Source organism: Rhinatrema bivittatum, chromosome 2 (genome assembly GCF_901001135.1).
Source record: "Rhinatrema bivittatum chromosome 2, aRhiBiv1.1, whole genome shotgun sequence".
Classification (NCBI taxonomy): domain Eukaryota; kingdom Metazoa; phylum Chordata; class Amphibia; order Gymnophiona; family Rhinatrematidae; genus Rhinatrema; species Rhinatrema bivittatum.
Genome location: NC_042616.1, coordinates 605,117,026 through 605,143,103, shown reverse-complemented (window position 1 = coordinate 605,143,103; position 26,078 = coordinate 605,117,026). Strand labels below are relative to the sequence as shown.

At 43.3% G+C, this 26,078-nt stretch overlaps 1 protein-coding gene across 4 annotated transcripts in view; it reads left to right on the top strand.

Moving 5' to 3' along the window:
* Positions 1 to 26,078, top strand: part of SS18 (SS18 subunit of BAF chromatin remodeling complex) — a 191,261-nt gene that overhangs the window by 26,500 nt on the left and 138,683 nt on the right. For 2 of the 4 annotated variants that reach the window (XM_029591158.1, XM_029591160.1), the window contains exon 3: positions 19,612 to 19,696. In XM_029591158.1, the coding sequence (XP_029447018.1) occupies positions 19,612 to 19,696 (85 nt within the window). Of the gene's footprint in view, positions 1 to 1,162; positions 1,436 to 12,073; positions 12,280 to 19,611; positions 19,697 to 26,078 lie in introns of those variants that run through there. The other 2 variants (XM_029591161.1, XM_029591162.1) reach the window with 2 other exon arrangements.

Sequence of the window (26,078 nt, the reverse complement as noted above, 5' to 3'; positions counted from 1 at the left end):
CAGCCTCATTGGTTATGGCATTGAGCAGGCACTCTTCCAAATCAACTCTCCCTTTGGCAGAGCAAGCTGCGTCATCGGGGTTGAGTAAAGATAAGAAACTTATAACTGAAAAATACGTTGAAGTACCAGAGTTGCCAGCACCATAAAAAGTGTCTGAGCACTGTCGATGTACTCACTGCATCATTCTCCGGTGCATCGATTTGTCAGTGCATACTGCATGGGTGCTATCGACTCACTGAGCACCAGAACATGCAGTGCATCAAGGCTCAATGCCAATATCCATTAGAATACTGGAACATGCTGATCCATCATTGGCTCTTTGTGCAGCAGTACGACCAACACAGTTGTACACTAATATGCTGAGATTGTCAGGGATAGAAAGGGATATGCTTTACCTATCCCTAATGTTTACTAGAGCAATTACTCCAGCAGACTTGGCCATTACTGGAACATGGGTTACATCTGGAGATGCTAGACCCCATTGTTCTCTGGTACTTCTTGTATCTAACAGGCCCCCGGTACAAATTCTAGTATCAGAAGAGTATGTTCCACCACCCACACCAGGCTAAAAGGCATGTCAACCATTAGACTAAGTGGTGGAGTTTGGTGAAAAATTTATTTAGCTCTCTAGCAGCTAAGAATAAGGAAGGTATCTTTTATCTTTTCCTTTCCATAATATTGGATTTTCTACCTTAAGGAAGAGTCCCAATATTCTCTGCACATAGGGGGCACTACATGAGAATCTCCACGAGGTGATACTAGTCCATGAATATCCATTGCATTAGAGTCCAGCCAATCAAAGGATGTGTGCCAGGAATATCCCACTTAAGGTGGCCAAGGAGCCCTCTTCATTACCTTTTTCATCATTGAGGTCCTAGTTTAGTGTTCTCTCACCTCTAGCTTATGAAGAGGGTTCAACTGGCATACACTTCGAACCCCCACCCCTCCACCAGGAACACTAGTCTTCAGCAGAAGACCTCTCCTATTTGTAGGGTAGATTATGACTACAGATGATTATCTGATTTAACTTATAACCTGCGATATGAATAGGGAGCAGATGTTTATACCTTTTTTGAGGTAAGTTATTATAGCAACAAGTTTCCAAGAATGAATACGATATGGTAAATAGTTTTCTTTTTTTCTTTTTTTTTTTGTTTTACAGAGCAAAGCACTGTTATGGAAACTAAGTATAAACTCGTGCATTATATCCACGTCAACCTGCACTAAAACAAGAACACAAAGCCAAACTAATTAACCCAATTGAAAGATTAATGAAGCCAGTTTTCTCACCTTTAGCTATTGACATGTTACACTCCTGCAGAGATCCAGGACCTGTCTCACGACACTGCATGAGAGAATACAGCAACACCTCTGCAGGCAAATGACAGGTTACATCACCAGTCTCAAGGAAAATTAAAATCAATGTGTGTGTGAGGTATGTTGACAGGAACAGGGTAAAGAAGGACTTGGTTTGTCAAAATTCCAGCAGAAGCGGAGCAGGTTGTGCTGAGCCAGAAGCTCAGTTTTAAGCTTGCTAGTTCATAGTTATAGTGAACTGAAGCAATTTAAAAGTTTTGGCGAAGAAAATCCTTGAGAGAATTTTCCAGGAAAAGGTTACATGGGAAAAGTTGGGCAGTCTGTGCAGTTAAGTCATTTTTCTGCTCGGAACGTCATTGCATATTCAGTTCCATAGTATCCAATGTTGATTGTGTTGCGGGCATGGACCCTTTGGCTGAGGTGGGGTTGGTGCAACCTGTAGGAAGGAGCAGGAAGTGTAGACAGATGTTTGATAGGGAAGAACAATTGCAGTTTCTTTTCCTCTGTGTGATTCACGTTGCTGAAGACTCCATCTTTGTATTGCTCAGGCCTACGCTTTGGTCTCTGTGCAGAGATGCCGACTTGGGTTCATAAGAACATAAGACTTGTAATACTGTGTCAGACCAAAGGTCCATCAAGCCCAGTATCATGATTCCAACAATGGCCAAGTCAGGTCACAAGTAACTGGCAGGATCCCAAGGGGTAGATAGATTCCAAGCTGCTAATCCCAAAAATAAGCAGTGGATTTTTGACTTCTACCATAATAATGGTTAATGGACTTTTCCTCCAGGAACTTGTCCAAACTTTTTTTAAACGCAACTACACTAAGCTTTCACCACATCCTCTGGCAATTAATTCCAGAGCTTAATGTATTACCTGGTAACTTCATTGGGTCCCCTGGTCTTTGTACTTTTTGAAAGAAGTAAACAACTGATTGTTTATTTGTTCCATTCCACTCATTATTTTATAGACCTCTATCATTAACACTAGCAGCCGTCACTCTACCCCACTTGGCCGTCGTCCCTACCTTCTGATCCCTTACCATACCTTAGACACAAATGCATTTGTTTTGAATACACATAAAACACAGAAACTGTTGTTGGTATAATAAGGCCGCAGCTTTTATTTAACATATCAAGAAAACCTTTCCTGGATACCCGAGCCGGTGTGATGTCTCCACCGCTGCCCGCCGTAGGGACCAAGCAAGGCAGCCTTACTCCATGGGCCCCCCGCCTTGTCCACCAGCAAGGGGGCCCCGGCCATTGGCGCATTCCACGCCCCCACCTTCTAGCGCCGCCCCAGGCGCTGATCGGCTATCATGCCGTCCTGTGATGTCACCAGCACCACTTGCAATGCCCGGGTAACCGCCAAGACACGAGGTAGGGAGGACCCTTGCCTCGTGTCCCCCCATTTAATAGTAAGCTGCGGCCTGTGTCTGATTATTTGTCATATTATGCCCCCTTGGCATCCTGTAGAGCGTTATTAAATGTCTTAACTGTAAATGAGCACATGTCCTTGGCCCTCCAGATCGGTCCTTTGCCCTCTAAATGTATTATCATTACATCTATAGCAGCCCTCTAATCCTCCGGCGTAGTCGTAGGGTCCATAACTGTTCACGATGCAATCTTGGCTATTTCTGCTATGCAACGATGACCCTGTCCTAATTGTGGCCCTAGGATCGTATGTTCTCTTGTCGTCCCTCCGTACATAGGAGTGCCCAATGATGCAAGCTAAATGCTGTACAGGTATATAATTACGTCGGACTGCCATCGTCCCCTCCTCCTCATCAAGGCTACTGCCGTGTTTACTTGCAAACTCTGATCCACTGTATATTCGACTCCCTTAGATGTAATTACCATCGCTGGCATCACTATCTGAGCTGTTATCTCGATTGCCACCTACTTCCTGCAGCCTGCTGAACCAATCAAGAAAGGCTGCAAAATGGGTGGGTGTGACCATCGAGCCTTTTGTTACGCCTTTCACTGAGTACACCCTCTGGCCGAGAGAAGTTGACCATCAAGCCTTGGTCTACCACCTCCCCTATGACCATGCAATCCGCCCTCCGGAGTAAATAATTACTTAATCTAGATTGACTGTATACGGGGATCCCCTCTCATGGGGGACAGTCAGTAGGCTTCGCCCTTGCAGTCTTGGTACCTCTGCCACTATGTCCAGGCTTCGCCCTTGAGGTCTTGGTACTGCTGCCAATATGTCCATAGCACAAATAGCCATGACTGATGCTCCTCGCTCTTCCTTCCACCCGGACTACTACTGCTGCTTAGGTCCTATTGCATCATGATAGATTAAGAAGGCATCTAGTCTAGTTCGGTCAGTATGTATAGGCCCAACAATTACTTCTAACCCCCATTGATAGTTATCATCCTTAGTATGCCTCTTCATCTTGGCTGAGCAGCTATTTGAAGCTGGACTGCTGCCTCAATGTTATTACTCCCCAGCTTTCATACTAACCACTTCTGCTCTATTAATTACTAGCCTATTGCGCTTGTTTTCCTCTGATATGGACTTGCTGCTTAAATAATCTTGTACCCAACCCTCTCTCCTGTTACCCGTATGTTTAGTGTGAAGATGGTAGCGCCTGATGACGCTCTTTCCATTTTCTTGCCGCGCCCTGGAATATGGGTCAAGCGCTCTGTGTCTTATTAGCCAATTCTGTGTTGCATGTGCTTGCCCTTGCTGCCTTGTTTTTGGTTTTTTTTTTTTGGTTTTTTTTTTAAATATTTTGGCGTGCAAAATTCTTACTGACTACCATGTGTTGCCCCTCTGGCAGGGGCAGCTTCTTAACTCTTGCTGCCTGACCCTTTCTGTTCCGCTAGTCTGTATGTCCCTCTGCCCGCAGCATGAATACTGGTGGAGGGACCATCGTTCTAGTTCCATTCTCCATGGGCTATGTCATGTTTATCGTATCCTGGAAACTCTTGGCCCTCGACCAACACAGACCCAACTGCCTCAAGACTGAAAAGAGCCAGACTAGTGTTTTAAAGTGGTGCGGGTCGGCGAGATGTGTCCTCTCAGGATGTACCCTATCGCGCCCTGACCTTCAATGGAATTGCACTTGCTCTGCCCTCCTGGTTTTCTCATCCACTGTTCCTCCGAAATTCTTGTTCCTGTACCAGGGCGAAACTATGCACCTTAACCAGAGTGGCTGTCTCGCTGCGTTGGATCTGCTCAAGTTCATTACCCACCCCTGTGGCTGCCTTTTGCCCCGGCCTATCGAATTTCAACACTGGAGCTGGCACTGTGTCAGTCATTTTGACTGGCAGTACGAGCAATGGGGTGTTTTCTTTTTTTTTTTTTTTTGGATATTTGTCTCCTCCTTCTTCACGTCCTTTCCCATTATCATTGGACAGCCCTTCTACTAAAAAGAAAAACCCTATTGCTCTCGTTGCTAATAGTAAAGACTAAGAACATAAGATCATAAGAACATAGGAACATGCCATACTAGGTCAGACCAAGGATCCATCAAGCCCAGCCCCTCGCCTCCAACCGCGGCCAACCCAGGCCATAAGAACCTGGCCAAAAGGTAAGTCCATTCCATGTCACTGTTGCTGGCAATAGAAGGGCTGGCAACTGAATTAATAGCAGGCAATGGACCTCTCCTCAAAGAACCCATCTAATCCCTCTTTTTTTTTTTTGTTAAACTCAGCTATACTAAATGCACTACATCCTGTGGCCACAACCCCCGAGTTAAACTGTGCGTTGAGTGAAAAAGAACGTTTTCCAATTAGTTCCCAAGGTGCCACCTCATGGAGTGCCTGATTAGTTTTAAAAGTGCCACCTGCTAACCCTACCCTCCGCAAGAGCAAACAACTGCTTCACATCCACCCATTCTAGACCTCTCACAGGGTTTTGTTTTATTTTTTTGTTTTGTTTTTAAACACCTCTATCATATCCCCCCTCAGCCGCCACATCTCCAAGCTGACAAATCCCAACCTCTGTAGTCTTGCCTCACCGGGGAGCTGCTCCACCACCCCCACTACTTTGGTCACCCTTCTCTGCATTCCACCTTTAAGAAGAAACTCTTAAATTCAGCACCTTAGACCACTCAATTTTTTTTTTTTTTTTTTTTTAGATGGTCCGCCCTGAAGGAGACCCTGTAAAGGCCCCCGCCCTCCTATCTCATGCTACCCACATCCAACTCCTAGGTGCGGGCGGGTAGACTTCCTGGGTGAAATGTCCATGTTCCGTACAGTTAACAAGAGAAGAACACTCCATCGTTCCGTATGCCCCATTTTGTCTTGAGCCTCACTTGCCCTATGTCGGCTTGCAAATCCTTTTTTTTTTTAATCACGAGGCTGACTTCCTGAGTTCCTCAGCTGAAGCAAAATACCTGCCGTCTTTGAGTCATCCCCCAATTTCTTGGCTTTTTTTTTGGCCTGCTTCTAGTATTTTCCATGGCCACCTCCGAATGTGCCCGCACTGGGATGGGCCGATATCACACCGTAATGCTGTTATCTGACCCACTATGCCCTTGGGAATCCTCCTCTCCTTTTTTCCACCCGTTCCACCATATGAAGTGCTATCCATTGAACATCCCCCTTTTTGCTCCATCCTGGTAAAAGTTTGACTAGTATCTACTTTTTCCTTCCCACTCTATTCTCCAGCCCAGTTTAGAACTCACAACCCTTAGCACTCGAAGCATAATCCCTCCAGCTCCAATCCACCATCACACAAATAATGGGCCGGGAACCGCCATCTCAATGATGTGCTACTGCTGCTCTGACTCTGTGGCCTATTCTGCCATTTTCTCCCTGTTGAGCATACACACCCTCGCCCCCTTAATGTAACTGGAGCGGTATTCCTCCTCCTCATACTGATCACCCCTTTTACCAGTCGCCATAATGGAAATTAAACCTTTTTTTTTTTTTTTTTTTTTTTTTGTAAGAGCATAAGGATATGCCATATTGGGTAAGACCCAGGGTCCATCAAGCCCGGCATCATACCCCAAGTTGTCACTTCCTGCCACAAATACCTGGGCCCGCACCCAAAAGCCAAGTCTGTTCCTCAGCACTGATGCAAGCAATAGCCGTGGCTATTAAGTAAGTCAACTCAATCGATAGCAGATAATGGACTTATCCTCCAGGAACCTATGTAATCCCTTCTCAAACGGAACCCCACCAGCTGCACCGACCACATACTCTGGCAACAAAACTCCGGAGTCCCCTTGCGCATTGAGTGAAAAGAACTCTCTCTGATTAGTTCCAAATGTGACACCTGCTAACCTCGTGTTATGCCCCCTAATCCCTCCAGTATCTGAAAGAGTAAACAATCAATTCTTATCCACTAGCTCCATACTTCTCCTGATCTCACTATTGTAAACACCTCCATCATATTCCCCCTCCGCCAAAACTACTACTTTCTACTCCTTCTGAACAGTAGCATCCTCTGTCATGGAGTCACTGAACTGATGAGTTACGCACCCGCTGCCTCGATGTTCTAAACCGGCTCCATTTTCTGCCGGATCTGCGTGGCGCAATGTTGCGTATTAGCTTGTGAGAGGTATGACTCGCCTGCTAGCGATGGAAACGTAAACAAAGATTAAGTGCACAGCAATGCAGTAACAGAGCAGATAATGAAAATTAAACAGGAAGTGAAAACAATTTTTTTTTTTTTTTGTTTTGTTTTTAAATTAAACTCTCACTCAGAGGACCAAGCCCTTATGGACTCGGCCACCAGTACGCAGGAGGAGAAAAAAAATTAAATTTATATATATATATTTTTTTTTTATATAAGAGGCAGTAGAGAGGCTTGACCCATGGTCTCCTAGGTCCAAGCCCGGGACTGTAACCACTAGACCACAGATGTACCTATGCTCTAACTGGAACTAAATATATTTTGCTGGGGAGATTATTAAATCACAGCACGGACAGCACGTGGTAGATGCGTATGAGTAAATACCTGTAAAGGACCTTCCAGGGAAATCGCAGACAACAAGAACTCCCACTCTCTATCCCCCACGAGAGTAATTAATTAAACAGACGTGGGTACGCGTGGTGAGTAATGATTCTGCTGTATCCCGCAGGCTCCTGTTCCCGTGCAAACTGAAAATAACAGCTATTCATTAGACCACAGATGTACCTATGCTCTAACTGGAACTAAATATATTTTGCTGGGGAGATTATTAAATCACAGCACGGACAGCACGTGGTAGATGCGTATGAGTAAATACCTGTAAAGGACCTTCCAGGGAAATCGCAGACAACAAGAACTCCCACTCTCTATCCCCCACGAGAGTAATTAATTAAACAGACGTGGGTACGCGTGGTGAGTAATGATTCTGCTGTATCCCGCAGGCTCCTGTTCCCGTGCAAACTGAAAATAACAGCTATTCATTAGAGTACATATGAAGCCAGGAAAAGAAAAAATTCTTCCACTGTTAAGCACGTGGCCAATCTGGGCTTAACAGTTTAATGTGCTCCGTAGGGGGAATGGCTAAACAATTTAATGTGTAGGGGGAAGAGCCCGCAATAGCCGAACCAAAAGCTTATGGAAGGATGGGGATAAAATTTTAGAACACCATTCCCAAGCTCCAAAGGACGGGCATGGGAATCAAACACTCGTGTCCCTGGTTTGAAGCTGGCTGCTCAAGCCAGTGGCCTATCCAGGGAGCTGTAATGTTCCTCAGGCAATGGAGTGTGAAATAGGGTGAGCGAGAACATAAACCCTAGCTGTCTACTACATTTCGCGCGGCGCCATAGAGCAAAGCAGTGCACGTGGTTTTTGGGCGCGGCACAGGTTAATGTGTGCGCCGTACGAGCGCCGCCAGGACCAAAAAAAAATGTATGCCGCTATACAGTCAAAGTGAAGGTAAAGGCTAGGAAATGTCCGGCAAAAATTTTATTTATATATATATAATTAATTATTATTATTTTTTAAACAGAAATGCCTTGAAACTACGAACGGGATCGCCGGGGGAGGGGCGACCGGTGCTGGGCAGTAGTTAGAATTGCCCACACCCCGGTAGCTGTGCCACGACCGGGGAAGGAAAAACGTTCCCAAGCTCACAAGGAGCATCGTGGGGTTTGAAACATTAGAGCCAGCTGCTCTAGCTACTGGGCTACATGGGAAGCCAGAAGATAATAAGGACAACGAGGGTCATGACCGCGTGGCGGGGAGGGAAACGCATCGCACGGCAACGAAGGAAAAATGGATGGTAAATGCATGAAATGTAAAGAAAATAGAAAGGAAATTTTCCTGTTTGGGGCTGGACAGGAAAGGCTGCTTTTGGTAGTTTCGTTTTTTGCTCGTGGGCACCCATCCCGCTCTGTCCCAGCAACACGTCCGTATTGATAAGTACCCCCTCACCTTTCAGGCGCACGGTCAACAAGAGGCCACTGACGTCATCAGCCGGCGCCGAAGCCCGGGGCGTGGCTTAGTGCCACATACTTGCGCGGGTAAGGGGGGGTGTGCCCGATCGCGCCCCGGCTAGCTCGCTAGCGTCGCTCGCCTCTTCTCTCCCCATTTTACGTCCCGCCGTCCTTCGTGGGGAGGACGGCGCTTCTGTTATGGGTTGGGCTCTGGCCAGTCGGCACAGACCCACCTATATCTGCCCTCTGTCATCTCTTCTCCAAGCTGATGAGTCCTAACCTCTCTAGCTTTTCTTCATAGGGGAATTGCTTCATCCACTCTATCATTTTGGTCGTCCTCTGTACTTTTTCTAATTCTGCTATATATATATATTTTTTTTGAGATGGGACCAGAACTGCACACAGTACTCAAGATGAGGCTGCACCATGGAGCAATATAAAGGCATTATGATATTCTTTGTTTTATTCTCCATTCCTTTCATAATAATCTGTAGCATTCTATTTGATTTCTTTGCTGCTGCTGCTGCATACTGAGCAGAAGATTTCAACATATTTTCAGTGATGACACCTAGATTATTTTCCTGAGTTGTGACTCCTAAGGTGGAACCTTGCATTATGTAGCCATGATTTGGGTTAGTTTTCCCTAAGTGCATCACTTTGCATTTGTCCACATTAAATTTCATTTGCTATTTGCATGCCTAGATTTTCAGATTTGCAATGTCCTCTTGCAATTTCTCACAATCCTCTTGTAATTTAACAACTTTGAATAATTTTATACCACTGGCAAATCTGATCACCTCACTTGTTGACCTGGAAATGGGGACATTTATAAATATATTAAAAAGCAGTGGTCCCAGAACAGATCCCTGGGGCATTCCATTATTTATCTTTCTGCAGTGGGAAAATTTTACCTTTTAGCCCTACTCTCTGTTTTCTATCTTTTAATCAGTTGTCAGTCCACAATAAGACACTGCTCCCTTTCTCATGACTTTATAATTTCCTAAGGAGTCTTTCATGAGGGACTTTGTCAAATGCTTTCTGTAAATCCAGCTGCACTATATCAAGTGGCTTTTGTTTATGCCCTCAAACAAAAAAAAAAAAAAAAGTAGCAAATTTGAGGCAAGACTTTCCTCGGCTAATTCCATGTTGGCTTTCTCCCAATAAACTATGCCTATCTGTTCAGCAGTTTTGTTCTTTGATAGTTTCTATCATATTACCTGGCACAGACATCTGTAGTTTCCTGGATCACTCCTTGATCCCTTTTTTTTTTTTTTTTTTAATTGGTGTTATATTGGCAATCTTCCAGTCTCCAGGTACTATAGATCAGTGGTTCTCAAGCCTTTTCCCATCGTGACACACCTGACAGGTCACACTCACATGTGTGACACACTGCTCATTACAATTCACGGCGGAAATAAAAAGTAAATGTCCTGTAATGACACAAGGAAAAGATACATATTCTGTCTGAACAGAAATTGCATAAATAGTAAACTTCCCACACCAAAACAGCACCAATTTCTAGCACTTAAACAGTAACCACTTTACCTAAGAAAAGGCAACACTGAAAATATTACACCAGGCCTTAAGACACCAATACATCTCCTATTAGGAAAACGGACCAGGTCAGGCTGCTATAGAGCCCTACACAGAAACTACACGCCAGCAGAAAACCTCACCTGAATCACATGTGCTGATCCTCACCTAACAGAGTAAAGAGACCAAAACGCATTAGAAGCATGCAGAAAAAACTGAATTGGAAACTGCAACAAGCCAGAGTCTCTGTATGAATTAATAAAGGAAAAAAGAAACATCACCCATCCTTATAAAACAAATCAAGAAATATAAAATCAGTAGCAGTAAATCCATACTAACAAAAAGAACATATTTCGAAACAGCTGATGAGTGGAATATCCAATAATTAAAAACTCATAAAAAATTTCTAGATACCAATAAAATATTTCAAAATAGCAGACACAAAGACCCAGTAATGAAAAATAAGGATACAAAAATTTTTTTGCTCTGCATACCTGGGAACAGTCGTTATCCAGGTGTCCTGAGATTGTTTTGAATTAGCAGGAAGGAGGGGTGGTTTGCTTGGAACTTTCTCCTCTCTCAGTCACATACCAGCGCTCTCTCTCACACACATGCTCTGTCATTCACATATACACATGCTTTTTCTCTCACTTATATAGGCTAATTACACATTTACACACATGCTGTCTATCTTTTCATGCTTACACACACAGGCTTTCAATCACACACATACATGTTGTCTTTTTCTCTCACACACAGACTCTCATTCACATGCTTACAAACATGCTCTCTGTTTCTCTCATTTACACACAGGCTCTCAATCACATACTCAGATGCTCCCTCACCTAAACCAGCTCTCAATCACACACAGACACACATGCTCTCTCTCTTACTTATACACACAGGCTCTTAATCATACATAAACATGATCTCAATCATATACACATACTCCTTCACACAAACAGGTTTTCAATCACAAACTTACAGGTTCTCAATCACAAACTTACATTCATGTTCTCTCTCTCTCACAGGCAGGCTCTTGATCACAGACATACTCTCTTTCACATATACAGGCTCTTAATCATTAACATACATGCTATCTCACTCACACACAGGATCTCAAACCCACATGCTTGCTTGCTCATTCACTCTCTCTCCCTTCCTCCCTCCCAGGAACTGGCAGCAGCAGCAGCCTCCTTCATTTTCAGCCCTTGCGCGGAGAAAGGAATCCCATCGGCCGCGGGGTTGACGTTCTTCATTTTTCTCGGAGCCGCGCTGCTCATTCCTCCAGCCGCGCCTCTCTTCTGTTCTTCAGGCCGACCCTGACCACACTAGCATGGTCTCTTCTTCCCGCGCACGCACCCGCTGCTCACCACTTCCGCTTCCGGGCCGGGGATGGGGGGGGAGGGCGGGAAGAAGAGACCATGCTGGTGCCGCTGACTCCAGCTGTTCTGCCACGTTCCGCCCGCGCTGCCAGATTTTAAATCTGGGTGGAGGAGTTGGGTCAGTGGGGACCGGGAAGTGTGGCAACACACCTGTGTGTTCTTGGCGCCACACCGGTTGAGAACCACTGCTATAGATGATAGTTTACAAATTTCCAATAACAAGTCCGCAATTTCATTTCTCAGTTCTTTCAGTACTCTGGGATGTATACCGTCTGGTCCAGGTGATTTGCTAATCTTTAGTTTGTCAATTTGTCCTAGTACATCTTCCAGGTTAACTGAGATTTGTTTCAGTTCCTTTGAATCTTCACCTTTTAAATATCATTTCTGGCATGGGTATATCTAGTCAGTCTTTATCCGTGAATACCGAAACATTTATGTACATACATATATTTCAGGTGACTGGCTTTTATCCTTCATATTCCAGATTTCTGGACAATTTGGGAAAAGCACTTGGAATTAATGTGCATAAGGAAAAGGATCATTGCACTAAGGTCTTGAGTGGGCTCCAGATTTTGGAAAAACCAGTGGAGCCAGCAGCAATTCCAATTCATGATATCCTGCAAGGAGTGGTTAAATAGCCTAATGAACAGAGCAGCAGGCTGTGAACTGGAGTTCAGAACCTATTGCTGCTTCTTGTGACTTTCCTTCCATTGCCTCAGGTACAAACTTACTGGGAGATTTACTATACTGATATATTTTACTGCAGTCTGAGCCCAGTATCACAGGGAGCATGTATGTTAGCTGTTTCCCTGTGATATTTTTTTTTATTGTGGAAAAAACCCAGAATAAAAAATATTGCTGGAAACAAGGAAAAATATGCAATGGCTGTCTGCTTCACTTGGAGCCACCATTTGGGCTATGTGGTCCAAAAAGTGTCTCCCCTATCCCCCTTGGATGTGAGACTGCCACCCAACCCCCTGCTGCCTGTTGAAGAAAACATTTGTGGCAATGATCTGCCTCTTTCCCAAGCCCCTCCCTTTTTAAATAAATATCCACCCCTCAGGGTTCCAACACCCCCCCTACCACAGACCCTCCCCATACCTTGAGAAGAATCCCTGGTCTCTAGTGGGGCCCAGAGCATTTCTTAGGTTCTGGGCCCCACTAGACACTAGAGATGTCTTCTCAAGGTATTTATTTATTTATTTATTTAATAACTTTTCTATACCGGCATTAGTAGGAGACATCATGCCGGTTCACATGACAACAATGGTATGGGGGGTCAGGAGGGTTTGGTATGGGGGGGTCAGGAGGGTTTGGTATGGGGGGTCAGGAGGGTTTGGCTGGGTTGGTCAGGGGGGTCAGGAGGGTTTGGCTAGGTTGAGGACCACTAGACACCAGGGACTTATTTCAAGGAAGGGGGGGGGGGGAGGTGGTGGTGAGTTTCACTAGACACCAGGGACTACTGCTAATGTTTAGGGGTTGCCTTGGAGGGGGTTTGGAAACTGGGAGGAATATTTATTTAAAGAGGGGTTTGGGAAGGGGGCAGGGTGTTGCCACATTATTTTTTTTATTATTTTTCAACTCTGGCAATGCAGGTCTGCCTCAGCAGTTGGGTGGAGGTCTCACCAGGCCCCTGAGGGGATTTTACACTTGGGGTGGGGGGGCGGGGGCTCTTTTGGGCTGCATGGCTCTTTAAATATCAGTATGCGTAAGCTTCCTGATGCTTCTCTGTGAAAATATCTAAACTCCTGAGTTGTAGATAAATAACTTGGCTTGCCAGATTTTTGGCAAGCTGCATTATTTTATTACAATAGGATTACCTATGCATTAGCTGCTTTGCATGCATTTGCAAAATTTATGTATGTAAATCACAAAGCAGCTCTTTCTAATAGCGTGTTTTGGACCAAAATAATGGGCAATATCGCCACAATATGCTGATATCGCGCGATATACAGTGTTTATTGCATGATAAATGCTGTGTTTTGAGCATTATTCATATATCACTGCTTAGTAAATATCCCTATTAGATTGCAAGCCCTCTGGGGCTAGGGAAAAACCTACAGTTCCTAATGAATTCAGAACGGTGGAATATAAAATAAACAAACAAGAATGTGGGATACTCCTATTTCCTGTGTTTCAGTTGCAAGAGAACTGGACCTCAAATATAGAGTGCAAAAATCTCTGTAGTTTGGTATAGTGCAACTACCTCATTAATCAGTTTTAATAGAATCTGCTTTTAAAAAAGCAAAGAAAAATAGAATATATTTGAATATTCCACCAAGGAAATATCCTAGGCTACTGGACCTTTTCGGTAAAAAGAAATTCTAGAGCTCTGTACTTAATACATGAATTTCTGTTCACCAATTCTACATGGTTCAATACTTACATAATTGTACATAAAAACTAAAGCCCTTCCATCTGCCAGGTGATGATGGATCATCTGACAGATCACCCTCAATTGCTCTTAGATACTGAAGTGCACATATGCTATCTTATTTGATTCTTTTATGAAGCATTTGATACCACAGTGTGTGCTTTCAGTCTTCATTGGAACACACCACATGTCTTAATTGAGAGCCAGCAGTTGTGCGAGGATGTCCACAACAAGTTGGCGGACATTCCGTGTTTAGGTGATGATTTCTTTGGACAAAAACTAAGAATTCTGCAGTTGCTCAAATAAAGGACCAACATGTGGCAGTCCAATCCCTCAACATGGGACTGGAGCAGCGTTCTTCCTCAAAGCACTCTTACTACTCTTAAAAGGCCATGGCCATATTTCCAGAGACACTCCTTCCGGCAGTTTCAACGTTACTAGATTCTTCCTCTGCTTCCCTAGTAGCAACAACTTCCAGTTTGGGCTTGTCAACATGAGTGCCTACGAGCAAAAGCAATGCAACCGGTCCAGACCAGTCCTGGGCTTGACTACCTTACAAACTCAGCAATTAACTTCTCCGGTAGGGGAAATCCAGCACTTCTGGAAGAGTGGCGCAAGATTGCCAAGGATCGTTGAATTCTCAAAATTGTGGAGTCTAGATTCTGTTTGCATTTCTCCCAGCTTCCTCATTGCTCCGCATTCAATCCAGATCTGTATCACTCAACACAACTTTGTCTGCTATTAGAGTCACTCATCAGTTAACAAGCAATAGAACTTGTTCCATACCATGCAAATGGCTAGGGGCTTTACTTCTGCTTCTTCCTCATTCCTAAGAAAACTGGGGCCTTGAGACACATCCTGAATTTAAGAAGCCGGAACAAGTATGTATTCCAGGAGAAATTCAAAATGAATTCTCTCCAAATACTTCTCCCCTTCATTCAAAGGGAGGAGGGGGATGGTTGTGTTCTCTGGATCTATAGGATACCTATCCATCTCTTTCTCACTGGCAATACCTGTGCTTTCTGGTGGACTCTTCCCACTATCAGTACATATTTATCCCCTTTGGCCTTTCAGGAACAGCGAGGGGCTTCAACAAGTGCCTTGTTTTAGTGGCAGTGTATCTGCAATGTTGGGCCTTTTGGGTCTTCCCTTACTTGTATGACTGGCTTATGATGGCGACCTCCCGGGAAGGTATGTTAACTTCTTTACAAAAGTCAGTTCATTTCATACAGTCATTAAGATGTCGTCTGGTGAACTTTGAGAAATTGACTCTAATTCCATCCCAGAAAATCAAATTCATGGGAGCAGAAATAAATTCTCTACAACAGAGAACTTTCCTTCCATTGGATTGGGCAAACACTCTCGGGTCTCTTGTATATAGACTGTCGAACACAGATCAGTTAACGGCTAGGGAAGTGCTAGATCTTGGGTCACATGGCGGCAGCAATTCATGTAGTCTTGCTAACCCACCTTCATATGGGGCCTCCATTTCCTTTGGGACCAGCTAATTCAGCCTTTCATAACAAAACTGATAATTGTACAAGAAATGAAGCAGAAACTACCCTGGTGGCTAAACCCCTTCATTCTTCGAGGGCATACCTCGGTCTACTTCCTCACCATGTGGTGGGGAATATAACAATTTTAATGTAATTGTGTACATAAAAATGTATTTTATGAAACTTTAGAAAAACTGGCATTGTTTTGAGCATCAGTAATATATTGTTACACAGACTTTGATAATAGATGTCAAGAATTAAAACGTATTAATTAATATACAGTATACATGACAAACTGTAAAGTGGCTTAGCTCATAATATTAATTTGGGATCTTTATGGATAAAACAGAATGTGTAGCATTTCTAAATTCCTGTCTTATTTCTGTATTGGCGCATACTCTGAATTATTCTGATGGGCCAAATTAGCTTCAAGAATATAAGTGGGGAGACAGACTGAATATGCAGAAATGTCATCTTCCTTCGATCTTCTTTGTTTCCTACAATGCAAGCTCAACAGTGCTTTTTTATACTCTTCTTAGATGACTTAGGGATGCAGCTGAACATTTAATTGGATTCAGTAATGTTCAAATCCCCATAAAAGGAATTCATATACAATGTCTCATATGATTAGCCTTGACATATATATGATTAGCCATAATATATGATACTAGCCATATGGCTGTTTTGTAGAAATTAGCAACAGATGTCCATCAGTATATTTTTGCTGAAGCCAGCTGTTGGCATATTCTTCTGCTGAAATCAGCATGTTGTCTGCTGTCCAGATTCTTATCACTTCTTATCAATCTTGAGTATATTGATTGCCCATTGTCTTGTTTTTGAACACATGCAGAAGCGTCAATCATTCTTCAGCCTTTTTTTATTATTAAACAATCATTTTCAGTATGTGCAAATGTTAAAGCAGAAAATATATACAAGAATTAAACAAGTCATCACTCTACAACTAGATAACATTGGTGATGAATGCCTCCACAAACGGTTGGGAGGCCCATACCGGCCCCCTTCAAACTCGAGGAACTTGGTCATTCATAGGGAGAGAATTTCAAATCAGCCTCTTTAAACTCAGTGATCAAGTATACTCTAACAACTTTCAATCAGCTCTTCCAAGGGAAGAGCATACTTATTCAAACCAGCAACCACCTAGCTATGTCCTGTGTGAACAAACAGGGAGGAGAAGACTCATGGTCTGTTTTTCCAAGAAGCAATAAAGATATATGGGAATGGGCATGCAAATATCAAACTGTCCTGCAAAAACTTACCTTCTAGTGATCTCCAACACGTTAGCAGATTGCCTCAGAGTTTTTTTTTCATCTACATGAATGGTCTCTGCAAAAATTGACAGCCGACACAGTTCAGTCTATGGGGACTTCCGGCCATTAATTGCTTTGTATCAGAACAAAACAGGAAAGAATTTGCTCCATTCTTTCCAGCAAACTCTAATCCACTCAGGACACTTTTCTGCTAGACAGGAATGTAGATCTCATGTACTACTTTTCCATCAATTCCTCTAATAGCCAGAACATTACAAAAAATTTTCAAACACTGGGCCCGTCTGATTTCTTATAGCTTCAGTTTGGCCTGGGCAAGTCTGGTTCACATACTTAGAACAGGTATCCAGCTGTCTTCTGATTCCTCTTGGGTCAGATCCATTCTTATTAACTCAAGAAGGGGAGGACATCTGTATTATTCAAACCTTTTCTCCCTTGACTGTGGATGTTGTGTGCTCAGTGATTGCTGCATTGTCCTTACCCAAAGGGGTGGAGTATACATTAGTGTCAGTCAGGAGACCATCAACTAGGACAACCTACAGATTTAAATGGAAACTGTTCTCCATATGGTGGTGTCACAGTTTCTTGGATCTGTTCGCATGCAAACTCAAAAATTTATGAACTATTTGTTCTTTCTTCCTGGGGTTTTAGTACCTTATCGGTGAGAGTGCATCTCACTGCAGTAGCGGCTTACCATACCCAAATAAAGGGTAAGCCAATTTCCACTCATCTGTTAGTATCCAAATTCATGAAAAGGCTTATGGCATACTAAACCTCAAGTTGTCAAGCCATCTGTTCCATGGGACTTAGTGGTCCTGGCACAACTGATAAAGCCTTCATTTGAACCATTGGACTCAGCTTCTCTTAAATTCTTAACATGGAAAGTAGTATTCCTTGTAGCAGTGACATCAGACAGAAGAGTCGGTGATTCTTTCACAATAGGGTGGTATTCAACACAAACCCAAACTTTCATATCAGCTTTCCATATTTAATCAAGCCATCATATTATCTGCATTAACACCTAAGAAGAAGAATTTTGCCTCACAATCAGGCTCTTAACTTTTCAACTCTTTATTTATAAAATGTATAACCTGCTGATCAAACAACTCACTGAGGAGCAAAATAAGATACATAATTCCATACATAAAACACACAGACAGTATGTACATAATCTTGGCCAAAACCTGAGTCTAACCACCCCCACCTCCAAAGAGCCATGACCAACTCAGCAATACCTTACTGGCCAGATCCAAAAGCCAAGGTAAGTGTTTTGAGTAGTTTCCTGAATCTCATAAGGTCAGTCTCTCTCTTTTTTTTTTTTTTTTTTTCAAGAAATCAGGGAGGGAGTTCATTCCAGAGACATGTCCTTTCACCCAAAACATATGATCTCTCATAAATTTTAGCTTAATCTGCGTATTGGAAGGCATTTCTAATGTTCTTTTCCTTACTTGGATCTTTACTATAATTATGGCATTTGTCTAAAGTTGTCCCTATTTTCCCTACCCTTTTATTTAACTATCACTGTATATCTATTTATTTAAAAGTTTTTATATACCGCACCATGGGGTAGTAGTCTATCCGTTTATAGTATTAGAAACACACATACATAAGTCATGCTCTTAATGTATTATAAATCATTTTGGGCATGCATATGATCCGTACAGACCTTGGTATACCAGTAGCCATGGATACTTTGTTCAGCTGACTAGCAGACTACTATTCAGTACCAGGTGTACAGATTACATGTACCACTAAGGTTCATGGTGCGCCATGGCCCATCAGTGATTCATCTACGATCTGTACCTGTTAGACATTAGCAAAGCTGCAACATGGTCATCTGTGCACACCTTTGCGCGTCCCATTACTGCCTGGACAATCTCTCAAAAAGTGACAGATTTGATCAAACAGTTTTGCGTAGCCTGTTCACCCAGTAATCTACTCTTCTTGGTAGGATCCAGATTGCTTATTCAGTAAATGTTCCACTGCAACCCTTAGATTGGGACTTCCCACCTGTCATGGCTAATTGAGCTTTGCTTGTTGATGGAGAAAGCAAGTTTGTTTACTGTATACAGTATTCACCATAGACAGCAGGATGAATTAGCTATGCTAAATACTTGCCTGCCTCCCTGAAGAGTCGGCTGCCTAGCTGGAATTAGCTATAAATTCGACAGAAATCCCGCACATGCTCAGGACAAATGATCTGCGAGTTTAGAGAGCAGGGTCTGTTTGATGCCGCTGAATGACGTCACCCACATGTCATGGCTAATTTATCTTGCTGTCTACCATTTAAGCAAACTTGCTTTCTCTTTTTATATTGCATATCTGTTTTGTTTTATTACTCCCTAGGTCAGTAATCCCTCTCCACTTGTTTAGAAGCTCTCCTGAAAGAGATTACATAAAGACCACTTTCCCAATTTCTATTCGTTTGGTTGGGAGCCTGTAGCTGGTTTACTACAGGCTGGCAGACTTTTTTTTTTTTTTTCCGCAAGGATGTTCTCTTGTTAGTGGCTTCAAAGAAGTAACTCTGTTGCCATCCGGCTGAAGTTCCTGTGTGTATGTACTGAGCTTTCTTTTATTCTGTTGTGCATTTCTGCTAAGGTTATGGTGATCAGACTTCCATAGAAAAAGCTTAGCTTAGATAAAGCAGCCCTCTGAATAACAATTATGTTTAAATTAGGAGTGAGTTATTCAATACTTATGCGACTGGTGTCACCTAAAACAGCAAGAGACTGAGGACTTATATAATTTTCACCTTTAGGTGCTTCAAATTATAAACAAACTGTAGTTAGGTACTCTTACAGTATATTATTTTCTTCACTTCTGCATTTTTTACATTCACTGAATATTTTTTAAAGTTTGACTTTCTTCCTTTTTTTTTTTATTTCTATTTAATAGGTATCAACAGATGCTACATACAAACTTGGTGTACTTAGCTACAATAGCTGACTCCAATCAAAATATGCAGTCATTATTACCAGCAGTAAGTACATTTTGTAGAATTAAAACAGCTGACTATGGGACTCTTCCTGCTGAAATAAATGTTAGAATGTTGGGAGTTGAAGAAAAGGCCTAATTTATCCCAGGCTTTCTCCTATTTTGTATCCTTGGACAAAACCTTTTGATCAATTGGGTCTTGATTGTTTTCTATCAAGGTTTTGTCCTATTTTATGCTTTTGACAACTGTGGGCCATACAGCACATTTTGGCCTGTGGCATTTATTCTTCTCCAGTTTAGGAATGAGTTGTCTCTGTCCTGCAAAGGTCTACAGCTGTGCTCTAATTTTTTGCCTCTGAATTTTGCATAATAGAAAGCATAGTAGGGAGGAGGAATAGCCTAGTGGTTAGAGCAGTGGGCTACAAACCAGGAGACTAGGGTTTGAGTCCCACTGTTGCTCCTTGTGACCTTGGGCAAGTCACTTTACATTGCCTCAGGTACAAACTTAGATTGTAAGCCCTCTGGGGATAGGGAAATACCTACAGTACCTGAATGTAAACCGATGTGATATCTCAGATTGAATGTCGATATATAAAAAATAATAAATAAATAAATAAACATAGTGATTAAGACTTCCTGCTAGCTTTCTATTTAATTAGGTGATCTGTTTTGTTTTTAGTCTAGGAACAGATGATTTAGCTGCTTCTCATCTTACATCTCACATTTTATATTACTGGATTATATTCAATCGTTGAACGAGTAACTTATTTTGATTTATATTCCGCTTTTCAGGCATTTCAAAGCTAGCTTTTCTGTGATTCATAATAATCTTCTTCTTCACCACACAATATTGTCCACTGCAGTGACTTTTACAAAGTAACAGGGTAATAATGATACTTATTTCCCCTGTGATCATTAGTAGATAATTTTGCTCCATCAACAAGCAAGGCTAAATCTGACATATGGGTGACTGCATCTGACTGTGCCAAATCAACCCTTTTCTCTAAGTCAGGGCCGGTGCTAGTTTTTTGCTGTCCTGTGCAAACCCCCCTCCCCCGATTCATTCAGTCTCTGTCCCAGCCCATCAAAGCCCAGCTTCTCCTGCCATCTATATTTTTAAAAACTGACATGCTTCCTCCCCTCATCTCCATCACATATGCAGAACACAGACAGACCCTCACCAAGTACAGAATGAAGAGATCAGAAAGTATAACAGAGAGAGCGCTTCCATTTTCTGAAAGTAGATGCACTTGTGTGAATGCAGTATCCAGGTGGACCACTATCCCCATGAAAGACCTTGAAGAATGCTCATGTTAGCAAGGTTGAGACTATCTTTCAGCAGGAGTTTGAAGCTGTGGCAGTGAGCTTTCATCGCTTCATGTTGTTCCTTGGTGGCTTGCTCTTGTTTGCTTCTCTCCCAGGAAGTTGCTGACTCTGGCGTAAATCCTAGCACTGTTGTGATACCAGCTGATGCGGACTGTGCCTTGGTCTATACCTTTACCAGAGGGTTGACTTTTAACAGCTCACTCTTGTTTGACAACCAGTTGGACACCCTGGCCGGTAAGTGGAGCGGCTCTTCACTTCCTCATTTGCCGGAGGATAAGAGACAGGTGCAGCGCCTCATTATGAGAGGTTGAGCTGCAGGATCCAGGCATTTATGGCAGACGAGGCAAAGGCTCGGGTTGTGGATCCTTCCATAACACCCAATGCAGGTTTGCCGACCCACCTTCGGGAATATGAGATAAGAGACGTCTCTCTCTCTTTATTAGAAGGGGATCGAGGTCACATTGGACCAGTGGGTCTTGGAGGTGATTTGCGAAGGATATGCGCTGGAATTTCACAGTATTCCTTGGGAAGTGTTCATGGTGACCCCTTGCCACTCCCCGCTGAAGAAGCAGGCAGTGGCGATCATGCTTCAAAAGCTCCTCAGACTGAGGGCTGTGGTTTCAGTGCCCATGTTTCAAGACAGTATGGGGCGCTATTCCAATTATTTTGTTATGCCCAAGAAGGAGGGCTTCTTTCTTCCTCTCCTGGATCTCAAGAGGGTCAACAGTCATTTGAAGGTGACTTATTTTCACCTGGAAACCTTAAACTCTGTGATAATGGCAGTGCAGATAGGGGAATTTCTGACCTCCCTGGATCTGTCAGAGGCTTACCTTCATATTCCCATCTAATTGGAGCATCAAGGCTTTCTACGCTTTGCGGTGTTGGGGGCACCATTATCCGTTTTGGGCGCTGCCCTTTAGTCTAGCCACCACTCCCAGAACATTTTCCAAGGTTATGGTGGTCGTAGTGATGGCCTTGCAAAGAGAAGGTAACCTGGTGCACCCGTATTTGGTCGACTAACTGATTCGAGCCAAGTCTCAAAGACAGCCGCCTTGTGATATTGCAGGAACTCGGTTGGGTGGTGAACCTGACCAAGGGCAATCTTCAGCTATCGCAGTTGGAGTATCTAGGTTTCCAATTCAATAGAGGGCAGGACATAGTTTTCCTACCAGAAGTTCGGATTCAGACATTGAGGTCTCAAGTGCATCAGTTGGTGAACACCATGTGCCCGTTGTTGTGGTCCTACCTACAGGTACTCTGGCGGCAACCCTGGAAGTGGTGCCATGGGTGAAGGCACATATGCGTTCTCTTCAGTGCTCTCTGCTGTCTCGTTGGAACCAGCAGTCTCTGGATTATGCGGTTCGGCTCCATTTGCCGATGGAAATCTGCTCCCGCCTCCAGGAGTGGCTGCAGGAGGATCATCTGAGGAAGGGAGTTCCTTCTCTCCGACCTGGTTGGTACTCACGACAGATGTAAGTCTCCACGGTTGGGGAGCTCACTGTCTGGAGTTGGTATCCCGATGGCGTTGGAATGCCAAAGATTCCCACTGGAACATCAATCGCCTGGAAGCTTGGGCGGTATGGCTGCATGCTTGCAGTTCATCCATAGATTGAAGGATCCAGTGGTTCGAGTGATGTCTGACACCATGAAGATGGTGGCCTCATCAATCGCCAGGGAGGAACCAAGAGCCAGCCAGTGTCGCAGGAAATAGATCAGATTGTGGTATGGGCAGAAGGTCATCTGCAGATGATCTTAGCCTCTCACATTGCAGGAAAAGACAACATGAGAGCTGATTTTTCTAAGTCTGGACCCAGGAGAGTGGGTGTTGTCAGCAGAGGCATTTCAGTTGATTGTGGATCGCTGGGGCCTTCCGATCCTAGACCTGCTGGTGACTTCTCACAGTCCAAAGGTTCCTCGATTCTACAGTTGCAAGAGAGATCCATGGTCCCTAGTAATAGGTGGTCTCATACAGGTCTGGCTGGAAGAGAGATTGCTTTATGCCTTTCCTCCATGGCCCTTGCTGGACAGGATAATTTGCAAGATCGAAGGCCTTAGGGGACTAGTACTCCTGGTGGCACTGGACTGGCCCAGACATCTGTGGTATGTGGATTTGCAAAGACTCCTGGTGGAGACACCCCCGCCTCCCCTTTCCCCCTTTTGCCTTCTGCTGCACATGGATCTGTTACAGCAGGGACTGGTTCTTCACAAAGATCTGACTCTGTTCTGTCTTACAGTTTAGCCCTTGAGAGGGCTCGCCTGTTGAAGTGTGGTTATTCCTCTGTGGTGATTGCCACCTTCTCCGTGCTTGCAGTTCTCTACTTCCTTGGCGTATATGTGAGTTTGGAGAGTTCTTGAGGCCTTGTGTGAGGAGCTTGGTGTTCTTCCTCATTCAGTTAAGATCCAACTCATTCTGAACTTTGTAGGATGGGTTGAATAAAGGCTTACCCAGACTCAGACCAAACCTAGCTTGCTGCCCTACACATTATATCACACTATATATATACAGCTCCTTTCTGACCTTTGCTCAAAATAAAAGCATAAGTTTCCCCCTAGCCCTCAGACTGTAAACCTATAAGTTCTCTCTCCTGTTCATAAATCATGTACCTCCCTAAGATACATCCTATAATTGCTATTATTGTATTTTCTTCTGCTTCTATTTAATCAATAATGCTCCCCTGGAGTGTAGCCCCAGAGTTTACTTTAAACATGTTATTTTATTGTACATATACTTTGACTTTTAATTTACATTTAAGTTATTTTACCATCTGTACCCTCACACGGTACTGTTCCTTTGTACCTCCTCCTACTGCCTTTTTTCCCTGCTGCCGTCCCCCTTAGTTTTTCTTGTCTGCTCCACCTTTCATCTCCCTGTTGCATTGTACTTTCAACTTTTGTTACAGTTAATTGTAAACCGGCGTGATGTTCACATGAATGTTGGTATAGAAAATTTATTTATTTAACTCCTTGAAGGTATAGGTTGTAGCTCTTACCTGTTTCAGGGGCCAGGTGAATGGTGGTTCATTTTCGTCTCACCCTGATGTGATTTGTTTTTTGAAGGGAGTGAAGCATCTTTGGCCTCTGTTGAGGTTACCAGTTCCCTTGTGGTCTTAACTTGGTGCTGGATTTTTTGGTGGGGCCCTGCATCCTAACTGCTGCACATAGCCTTTCCTTGCAGTTGTTGACTTTGAAGACTGTGTTCCTGGTGACTATATGTTCAGCGCGTCGAATATTTTGAGCTGCAGGCCTAGTCTTGCCAGGAGCCGTTCCTTCAGGTAACTCCGGGGGCATTGCAGATGAGTACTGTTCCATCATTCTGTCCACAGTAGTATTGGACTTTCATTTGAATCAGTCCATCTCCTTGCCATCCCTGGATAAGGTCAAGGATGCGGAGGAGTATTGCCTATTGCACTCCTTGGATGTTAAGAGAATTGTCGTGCGGTATCTGTAAGTTTCTGAACTTTTTCGAAAGATAGATCATCCGTTTGTTCTCCATGGTGGGAGTAAGCAGGGCGCCCCGGCTTCACGGGCTACCGTAGCTCGCTGCCTAAAGCCCGTTATTTTTGTTCATGCTGCTCCCTCATGTTACCAACAAAATGGGTTATCATTGTGTATGTTGGCATAAACGTTGGCAAGTTAAATGTAAGACATTGATAAGACAGGCTAAGAGAGAATTTGAAAAGAAGTTGCCTGTAGAGGCAAAAACTCACAGTAAAAACTTTTTAAAATATATCCAAAGCAGAAAGCCTGTGAGGGAGTCAGTTGGACTGTTAAATGACAGAGGGGTTAAAGGGGCACTTAGAGAAGATAAGGCCATCGCGGAAAGATTAAATGATTTCTTTGCTTCGGTGTTTACTGAAGAGGATGTTGGGGAGGTACCTGTAATGGAGAAGGTTTTCATGGGTAATGATTCAGATGGACTGAATCAAATCACGGTGAACCTAGAAGATGTGGTAGGCCTGATTGACAAACTGAAGAGTAGTAAATCACCTGGACCAGCTGGTATACACCCCAGAGTTCTGAAGGAACTAAAAAATGAAATTTCAGACCTATTAGTAAAAAATTGTAACCTATCATTAAAATCATCCATTGTACCTGAAGACTGGAGGAGATCAAATGTAACCCCAATATTTAAAAAGGGCTCCATTGGCGATCCGGGAAACTACAGACCGGTTAGCCTGACTTCAGTGCCAGGAAAAATAGTGGAAAAAATAGTGGAAAGTGTTCTAAACATCAAAATCACAGAACATATAGAAAGACATGGTTTAATGGAACAAAGTCAGCATGGCTTTACCTAGGGCAAGTCTTGCCTCACAAATCTGCTTCACTTTTTTGAAGGAGTTAATAAACATGTGGATAAAGGTGAACCGGTAGATATAGTATGCTTGGATTTTCAGAAGGCGTTTGACAAAGTTCCTCATGAGAGGCTTCTAGAAAAAGTAAAAAGTCATGGGATAGGTGGCGATGTCCTTTTGTGGATGCAAACTGGCTAAAAGACAGGAAACAGAGTAGGATTAAATGGACAGTTTTCTCAGTGGAAGGGAGTGGACAGTGGAGTGCCTCAGGGATCTGTATTGGGACCCTTACTTTTCAATATATTTATAAATGATCTGGAAAGAAATACGACGAGTGAGAATCAAATTTGCAGATGACACAAAATTGTTCAGAGTAGTTAAATCACAAGCGGATTGTGATAAATTGCAGGAAGACCTTGTGAGACTGGAAAATTGGGCATCCAAATGGCAGATGAAAATTAATGTGGATAAGTGCAAGGTGATCCATATAGGGAAAAATAACCCATGCTATAATTACACAATGTTGGGCTCCATATTAGGTGCTACAACCAAAGAAAAAGATCTAGGCGTCATAGTGGATAACACATTGAAATCGTCAGTTCAGTGTGCTGCGGCAGTCAAAAAAGCAAACAATGTTGGGAATTATTAGAAAGGGAATGGTGAATAAAACGGAAAATGTCATAATGCCTCTGTGTCGCTCCATGGTGAGACCGCACCTTGAATACTGTGTTCAATTCTGGTCGCCGCATCTCAAAAAAGATATAATTGTGATGGAAAAGGTATAGAGAAGGGCTACCAAAATGATAAGGG